The 9,063-nt window shown below is 41.2% G+C and overlaps 1 protein-coding gene across 1 annotated transcript in view; it reads left to right on the top strand.

Moving 5' to 3' along the window:
• Nucleotides 1–8,802, top strand: part of xpnpep2 (X-prolyl aminopeptidase (aminopeptidase P) 2, membrane-bound) — a 40,987-nt gene extending 32,185 nt beyond the window's left edge. Inside the window, exons 20-21 of the mRNA XM_064974064.1 lie at nt 2,146–2,235; nt 8,236–8,802. Of these exons, the coding sequence (XP_064830136.1) occupies nt 2,146–2,235; nt 8,236–8,436 (291 nt within the window). The 3' untranslated portion in view covers nt 8,437–8,802. The remainder of the gene's footprint in view (nt 1–2,145; nt 2,236–8,235) is intronic.
• Nucleotides 8,803–9,063: the final 261 nt, after the last annotated feature.

Below are 9,063 nucleotides of genomic sequence, written 5' to 3' on the forward strand. Positions count from 1 at the left end.
GAGCGAAGGTTGGGACGGCGCGATACCATCCGAGTAGGGGCAGTGTGGGAAGTGTTGGATGAGAGCGAGAGGGAAAAGGATACAAGGTAGTGGTCGGAGACTTGGAGGGGAGTTGCAATGAGGTTAGTGGAAGAACAGCATCTAGTAAAGATGAGGTCGAGCGTATTGCCTGCCTTGTGAGTAGGGGGAAGGTGAGAGGGTGAGGTCAAAAGAGGAGAGGAGTGGAAAGAAGGAGGCAGAGAGGAATGAGTCAAAGGTAGACGTGGGGAGGTTAAAGTCGCCCAGGACTGTGAGAGGTGAGCCGTCCTCAGGAAAGGAGCTTATCAAGGCATCAAGCTCATTGATGAACTCTCCGAGGGAACCTGGAGGGCGATAAATGATAAGGATGTTAAGCTTGAAAGGGCTGGTAACTGTGACAGCATGGAATTCAAAGGAGGCGATAGACAGATGGGTAAGGGGAGAAAGAGAGAATGACCACTTGGGAGAGATGAGGATCCCGGTGCCACCACCCCGCTGACCAGAAGCTCTCGGGGTGTGCGAGAACACGTGGGCGGACGAAGAGAGAGCAGTAGGAGTAGCAGTGTTATCTGTGGTGATCCATGTTTCCGTCAGTGCCAAGAAGTCGAGGGACTGGAGGGAGGCATAGGCTGAGATGAACTCTGCCTTGTTGGCCGCAGATCGGCAGTTCCAGAGGCTACCGGAGACCTGGAACTCCACGTGGGTCATGCGCGCTGGGACCACCAGATTAGGGTGGCCGCGGCCACGCGGTGTGGAGCGTTTGTATGGTCTGTGCAGAGAGGAGAGAACAGGGATAGATAGACACATAGTTGACAGGCTACAGAAGAGGCTACGCTAATGCAAAGGAGATTGGAATGACAAGTGGACTACACGTCTCGAATGTTCAGAAAGTTAAGCTTACGTAGCAAGAATCTTATTGACTAAAATGATTGAAATGATACAGTACTGCTGGAGTAGGCTAGCTGGCAGTGGCTGCGTTGTTGACTTTGTAGGCTAGCTGGCAGTGGCTGCGATGTTGACACTACACTAATGAAGTCGTTCCGTCGAGTGTAATAGTTTCTACAGTGCTGCTATTCGGGGGCTAGCTGGCTAGCTAGCAGTGTTGATTGCGTTACGTTACGTTAAAAGAACGACAATAGCTGGCTAGCTAACCTAGAAAATCGCTCTAGACTACACAATTGTCTTAGATACAAAGACGGCTATGTAGCTAGCTAGCTACGATCAAACAAATCAAACCGTTGTACTGTATTGAAGTGAAATGAAAATGTGATACTACCTGTGGAGCGAAGCGGAAGTTAGTTGAAGTTCTATTCGGTAGAGGTTGGCTAGCTGTTGGCTAGCTAGCTAGCAGCATCTCCTACGTTAAGGACGACAAATAGCTGGCTAGCTAACCTCGGTAAATTAAGATAATCACTCTAAGTCTACACACTCAGATAGCAGTGTAGACTACGTTAGGACGACGAAATACGATAATTACGCAATTATCTTTGATACAAAGACGGCTATGTAGCTAGCTAAGTTGAAATTGCTAAGATTAGACAAATCAAACCGTACTATAATGAAATGTAATGAAAAATGTAATGAAAAGTTATACTACCTGCGGACCGAAGTGTAGATGCGACCGCTCGCTCCAACCCGGAACCGGGTTGGAATAAGACTGTAAAGTATCAAAATGTGGAAAAAGTCAAGGGGTCTGAATACGTTCTGAATGCACTGTATGTGTCTCCAAATGTGTGATTTTTACATGTGAAGTATCAGAAAATCATGTGTTTCACGTGTGAAATCTGCTTCGTGAGACGTGGGTTTTCCATAAGGGATGTCAAAGGTTGTGTTCCAGGCTGACTTCATGCATTGTATCAACCAATAGTTGTGTGCCACGTCATGCAGTCTGACATCAGATTACTATATTAAATGCTGATACGTTAAACACATTTGTATTTATAAGCGATCCCCATTAGCTGTTGCCGCTACTCTTCCTGGGGTCCAAACACATTAAGGCACTTACATCACACGTGCAATAGTTGTGAGATCTGGCATGTTTCTGCAATGTAGTCCGCTAGGAATGTGTCCAAAGGCTGACAATTGTTGACTTTCTTTTTTCTTTCTTTGTGTATTTTTCTCCTGAAGTATGGCCATAATTACCTGACCTTTGAGACCGTATCATTAGTCCCGTATGACAGGAAGCTGATTGACACCACTCTCATGAGCCCTCAACAGGTAAGAAACACACAATGTGTTGACACTTAACTTGTACGCTCTGTCATGAGGCCTTACTTACTGTAATGACAGCAGATATCATAGAGTAAACACATAATCAGCACTCATGATAAAATATCCTCCCCGCCATCACAGCTAGCGTCAGCTCAATTAACAACTGAACTAAAACTGACATGATGCCCATCATTCAATTACATATTTAATGTAATTGAATTTCCTTCATTCATTTCCTTTATTATATTTGTTATTTATTATATAGAATCCCACTTTGTAAAATGACAAAAAGGGGTCAGTGGAGACTGCAACATTGGAGTTACTATGTGTGTATATCATTATTTTGACTGCATTATAGTAAGACTGAAGGTTCAAAAACATTGAACGGTTCAATTCTCTGGGACATCTACTATGATAGCATGAGGTAAATACACATTTGACTGACAGGTCGAGGTGTATTCATGCTGACAGTGTGGGTTTCCTCTGAAAATCCCCCTCATAGTTTACAGGCAGCTTCTAAGACCTGCAAGTTTTTTTTTTTGAAACCACGCATGACGTTTATCAGCAGTGAAATTACTAACTATCCGAGGTCTTAGAGAAAACAAAGCCAGCACTTTCATTTTGTACATGTAGCCTGATCTGTAATCTATTCGTGTTTATGTTCAGCCGTGCTACTTTAAAAAAAATTGTATCTTGTATGTTGGTCATTTTAGAAACAGCGCTCATATGTTATTGCAGTTTGAATGAAGTACACCTGTCGCTCAAAGTGAATCTCACACTACTTCTGTACACGCACATAGGACTACCGTAAAAGCCCAAACGAGTCACATATGACCTGCAGTACCAGTCAAAAGTTTGGACACACCTACTCATTCAAGGGTTTTTCTTTATTTGACTATTTTCTAACATTGTAGAATAATAGTGAAGACATCAAACTATGAAGCAACACATATGGAATCATGTAGTAAACAAAAAAGTGTTCTAGGCAGAGTTGCAAAGAAAAAGCGATATCTCAGACTGGCCAATAAAAAGAAAACACTGGACAGAGATATGGATTTTTCTTTGCAACTTGGCCTAAAATGCCAGTCGCCTCTTTACTGTTGGCGTTCAGACTGGTGTTTTGCGGGTACTATTTAATGAAGCTGCCAGTTGAGGACTTGTGAGGTGTCTGTTTCTCAAACTAGGGTTTTCTAATGATCAATTAGCCTTTTAAAATTATAAACTTGGATTAGCTAACACAATGTGCCATTGGAACAAAGGAGTGACAGTTGCTGATAATGGGCCTCTGTACGCCTATGTAGATATTCCATAAAAAAATCTGCCATTTCCAGCTAGTCATTTACAACATGAACAATGTATTTCTGTATTTCTGATCAATTTGATGTTATTTAAAATTTTCAAAAAATTGCTTTTCTTTCAAACACAGGGACATTTTTAAGTCACCCCAAACTTTTGAACGCTAGTGTATGTGGGAACTCTGTTGGAAAACTGTTAGAAAAGCATTCCAGGTGACTAATTCATGAAGCTGGTTGAGAGAATGCCAAGAGTGTGCAAAACTGCCATCAAAGCATAGGGTGACTACTTTGAAGAAACTAAAATATAAAATATATTTTGATTTGTTTAACACTTTTTGGTTACTACATGATTCCATATGTTTTATTTCATAGTTTTGATGTCTTCACTATTATTCTACAATGTAGAAAATAGTACAAATAAAGAAATTAGAAGGAAATTGGCCTGCCATATAGAAGGCTTTTGTCTATTTGACTTGGTCAGTCCGTGTTGGTAATCCTGACGAACACGGCTTTAAAAAAAATGTGACATACACAGTGGGGCAAAAAAAGTATTTAGTCAACCACCAATTTTGCTAGTTCACCCACTTAAAAAGATGAGAGAGGCCTGTAATTTTCATCATAGGCACACTTCAACTATAACAGACAAAATGAGGGGGAAAAAATCCAGAAAATCACATTGTAGGATTTTTTATGAATTTATTTGCAAATTATGGTGGAAAATAAGTATTTGGTCAATAACAAAAGTTTGTCAATACTTTTTTGTAAACCCTTTGTTGGCAATGACAGAGGTCAAACGTTTTCTGTAAGTCTTCACAAGATTTTCACACACTGTTGCTGGTATTTTGGCCCATTCCTCCATGCAGATCTCCTCTAGAGCAGTGATGTTTTGGGGATGTTGCTGGGCAACACAGACTTTCAACTCCCTCCAAAGAATTTCTATGGGTTGAGATCTGGAGACTGGCTAGGCCACTCCAGGACCTTGAAATGCTTCTTACGAAGCCACTCCTTCGTTGCCCGGGCGGTGTGTTTAGTATCATTGTCATGCTGAAAGACCCAGCCATGTTTCATCTTCAATGCCCTTGCTGATGGAAGGAGGTTTTCACTCAAAATCTCACGATACATGGCCCCATTCATTCTTTCCTTTACACGGATCAGTCGTCCTGGTCCCTTTGCAGAAAAACAGACCCATGCTTCACAGTAGGTATGGTGTTCTTTGGATGCAACTCAGCATTCTTTGTCCTCCAAACATGACGAGTTGAGTTTTTACCAAAAAGTTATATTTTGGTTTCATCTGACCATATGGCATTCTCCCAATCTTCTTCTGGATCATCCAAATATTCTCTAGTAAACTTCAGACAGGCCTGGACATGTACTGGCTTAAGCAGGGGGACACGTCTGGCACTGCAGGATTTGAGTTCCTGGCGGCGTAGTGCGTTACTGATGGTAGGCTTTGTTACTTTGGTCCCACCTCTCTGCAGGTCATTCACTAGGTCCCCCCATGTGGTTCTGGGATTTTTGCTCACCGTTCTTGTGATCATTTTGACCCCATGGGGTGAGATCTTGCGTGGAGCCCCAGATCGAGGGAGATTATCAGTGGTCTTGTATGTCTTCCATTTCCTAATAATTGCTCCCACAGTTGATTTCTTCAAACCAAGCTGCTTACCTATTGCAGATTCAGTCTTCCCAGTCTGGTGCAGGTCTACAATTTTGTTTCTGGTGTCCTTTGACAGCTCTTTGGTCTTGGCCATAGTGGAGCTTGGAGTGTGACTGTTTGAGGTTGTGGACAGGTGTCTTTTATACTGATAATAAGTTCAAATGGGTGCCATTAATACAGGTAACGAGTGGAGGACAGAGGAGCCTCTTAAACAATAAGTTACAGGTCTGTGAGAGCCAGAAATCTTGCTTGTTTGTAGGTGACCAAATACTTATTTTCCACCATAATTTGCAAATATATTCATTAAAAATCCTACAATGTGATTTTCTGGATTTTTTTTTTCATTTTGTCTGTCATAGTTGAAGTGTACCTATGATGAAAAGTACAGGCCTCTCTCATCGTTTTAAGTGGGAGAAATTGCACAATTGGTGGCTGACTAAATACTTTTTTGCCCCACTGTATAGGGAAGGTAATCAAGGAGGTGATGGATTCCAGGTAAGTCTGATGACGCTCAGGTGTGCGTAACGATGGTGACAGGTGTGCGCCATAACGAGCAGCCTGGTGAACTAGAAACCAGAGAGGGTGCACACGTGACACTCATGAAGCTGGTTGAGATAAGGCCAAGAGTGTGCAAAGCTGTCATCAAGACAAAGGGTGGCTACTTTGAAGAATCACAAATGTAAAATATTTTTTTATTTGTTTACCACTTCTTTTGGTTACTACATGATTCCATATGTGTTATTTCATAGTTTTGATGTCTTCACTATTATACAATGTAGGAAAGGGTAAAAAAATAAAGAAAAACCCTTGAATGAGTAGGCGTGTCCAAGCTTTTGACTGGCACTGTATACAGCAACACCTCCCCTTAAGCATTCCTGTCTCTTCTATAGGTGTTATATCCTTGTATTGCTACAGCTCTGTCATCAAATGAATTATTTAGTGAGTGTCAGGACCCAGTTACGAACCTGGGTCTCCGGAGTGAGAAACAGTCACTTAACCAACTGAGCCACAAATAGTCAGCAGAACCCAGAAGATGAGGCAGACACAGCAGTACTTAAGACGGTGTATTTAATAAAGTAAAAAGGTGAAGTCCTTCAATACAAAAATGGTAAATCCAAAAGGTGGTAGGAATAGCACAAAAAGCCTTAAGAGATACTCAAAAACAAAAACAGAATTCCACAAGAGCATCCACCGGAATCGACAAGAATACACAGAACACTAGGGCTGGGTGCTAACATACAAACACAGAGCACAGAACTGAGGGAAACTAAGGGTTTAAATACAATCAGGGAAAACGAGGCACAGGTGCAAATAATAATGGGGAACAAGGGAAAAAACATAAGGTCAAAAAGCACAATGGGGGCATCTAGTGACCAAAACCCGGAACAACCCTGGCCAAATCCTGACAGTGAGTCCTAGAATTGGCTAATATATGAATTCGATCTTATGTTAGCAAGTTATTGATTTCACTAACCTTATTTCTAAGGCTACATATATTAATATGGGCTATTTTCAGCCCTTTCCTGTGTAGCTTATCAGGGATAGACATGGAAAAGAGCAAAGATAAATATATATATATATACACACACATACATTCATTCATTGTGTGTGTATGTGTGTGTGCATGTCAGTGGCTGTAGGTGATGTTTAAGATGAGGGAGAACTATTATTTTTTATGAGCATGGCCTTATTTCTACGACAGCATATTGGATGACTGTCATTCATATTCCATTCACCCAGCTCAATGTAACATCAATAGGTTTAGGCTAATACCTGATACTCTCATTTTCCCTGTACCCATCATGAGGTTACTACAACCTAAAAAGTTTACAACGTAGGTGCATTGGTCGATAGAAACATTTTAGTAATCGAGGTGACAGACAGTGACACATTTAATACTGCTTTGCACACTCTTGCCTGCATCTATCTGATCTAGAGTGTAATCATTAGTCCAGCAGTTCTAAATTAGTTTCTAATTTCAATATTCATATTTCAAATTCAGGTATGTTTATCCCCATTTCTTTCCATTTGCTTCCATTTAAGAAACATTTTTCAATAGAATCGGTGGAATGAATACACCCCTGATCACATGCAAACACAGTTAACTTTCATAGGAGCCACATACTGTACAAACAGCGTGGACATTTGCTCATTGTAAAATTCCTTCTTGCATATACGCACTCTGGCAATACAGTTAAAAAACCAAAAGCTTACCTTGACTTGGAAGAGTTCCAGTGTTGGATAGCCATATCCATTGCAATAGCATCCCTCTTTGTTTGAGCCGGGTGTTTGAGTAGGATAAACTAGCTGGTTGCATTTGTTAGCTAAGTGAAAGTAAAACAAAAATATAATTAAATATCTCTTTTACTTCTCCTTTATTTTTAGAGAAATTAATTTGTTCAAAACTGTTCCTCTATTGTCTTTCTCTCTCTTTGAGTCAACTACTCTCCAGATTTTATGCACTGCAGTGCTAGCTAGCTGTAGCTTATGTTTTCAGTACTAGATTAATTCGAAAGATCCTTTGATTGGGTGGATGACATGTCAGTTCATGCTGCAAGAGCTCTGATAGGTTGGAGGACATCCTCCGAAAGTCGCCATAATTACTGTGTAAGTCTATGGAAGGGGGAGAGAGCCATGAACCTCCTAGGTTTTGTATTGAAGTCAATGCACCCAGAAGATGACGGAATCGAGCTGTCCTCTGGTTACACCATGGTGCTACCCTACATAGTACTGTTGAGGCCACTGCAGACCTTCATTACAAAACAGTGTGTTTTAATTCATTATTTGGGGATGTGAATATATTTAGTATAGTATATCTAAAATATTTAGTATATCTAAAAGGGATAACTTTTTTAATGTTTCAGTATTTTTATGAAATTCACTGAGACGGATGGTCCGTCCTCCTCATCCTCCTCTGAGGAGCCTTCACTCGTGCATGTGGCATGTGTGAGTGCATGTATGTGTGTCCGTGCCAGCTAACTGTGGTGTGTGGCACTGGGTTGCTGCTCATTTGTGTCTGTGCCCCAATGACACAGTCTCCATTGTTCTCCCCTTCAGCTGCAGTGGCTGGATAATTATTACCTGACCATACGTGAGCTAATGGGGGCTGAGCTGGACAGGCAGGGCCTGACAGAGGAGAAGAAATGGATGCTGAAGCACACAGTGCCTTTCCAGAGTGCCACTGCTTCTGCTGCCGTCTCCTCCCTCAGCCTGACCCTCACCGCCTTGGCCACCGCCCTCCTCCTCATCCTCCTCTGAGGAGCCTCCATCCCTCACTCCACTTCTCCCCCCATCTCTCAGTCCTTCTCTCCCTTCATCTCATCACATCTTTTATGGCTAGTATTATTATCTTAGCTGTCAGCCTATGCAGTGCCTGTGCATAGTAAATGTATTGTTGTCATTCAATGTTTGATTTCAATTCATGTTTGATTAGTACCTTTTAGTTTATTTCAATTTGTTTGTTTCATTATTTGGTGAATATGTTCAGCTGGTTTGTTTTGTCATTTTTTGATGTGTCCAACCTCTGTGTTTCGAATCAGTTTCTTAATTTGCACCCCAAAAGGGTGTCTTGGCTGTAGACAGTGTAAATTGATTTGTAATTTATTAAAAGAGGATTATTTGAAAGTTTGAGTACCATTTTGTTAACTGACCTGTTGTTCACTACTTACGTTATGTGTATAATGATTTAAATGCATATCAAGCATACTGTACTTTGTCCCTGAAGAAAAAGTTTAACCAAAACAAACTCAATATAAAACACTACATAACAAGATGGCCACGGTGACAGGGTGAGTGTTGTATTGTAATCTGTGCCTGTTAGCACTTTGTGAGGGACAGATAATTGGGGTCATCATCACATGCTGTGTTAATCAGTGTCTCTAAATG

The sequence above is a fragment of the Oncorhynchus masou genome, chromosome 9 (genome assembly GCF_036934945.1).
Source record: "Oncorhynchus masou masou isolate Uvic2021 chromosome 9, UVic_Omas_1.1, whole genome shotgun sequence".
Lineage (NCBI taxonomy): Eukaryota > Metazoa > Chordata > Actinopteri > Salmoniformes > Salmonidae > Oncorhynchus > Oncorhynchus masou.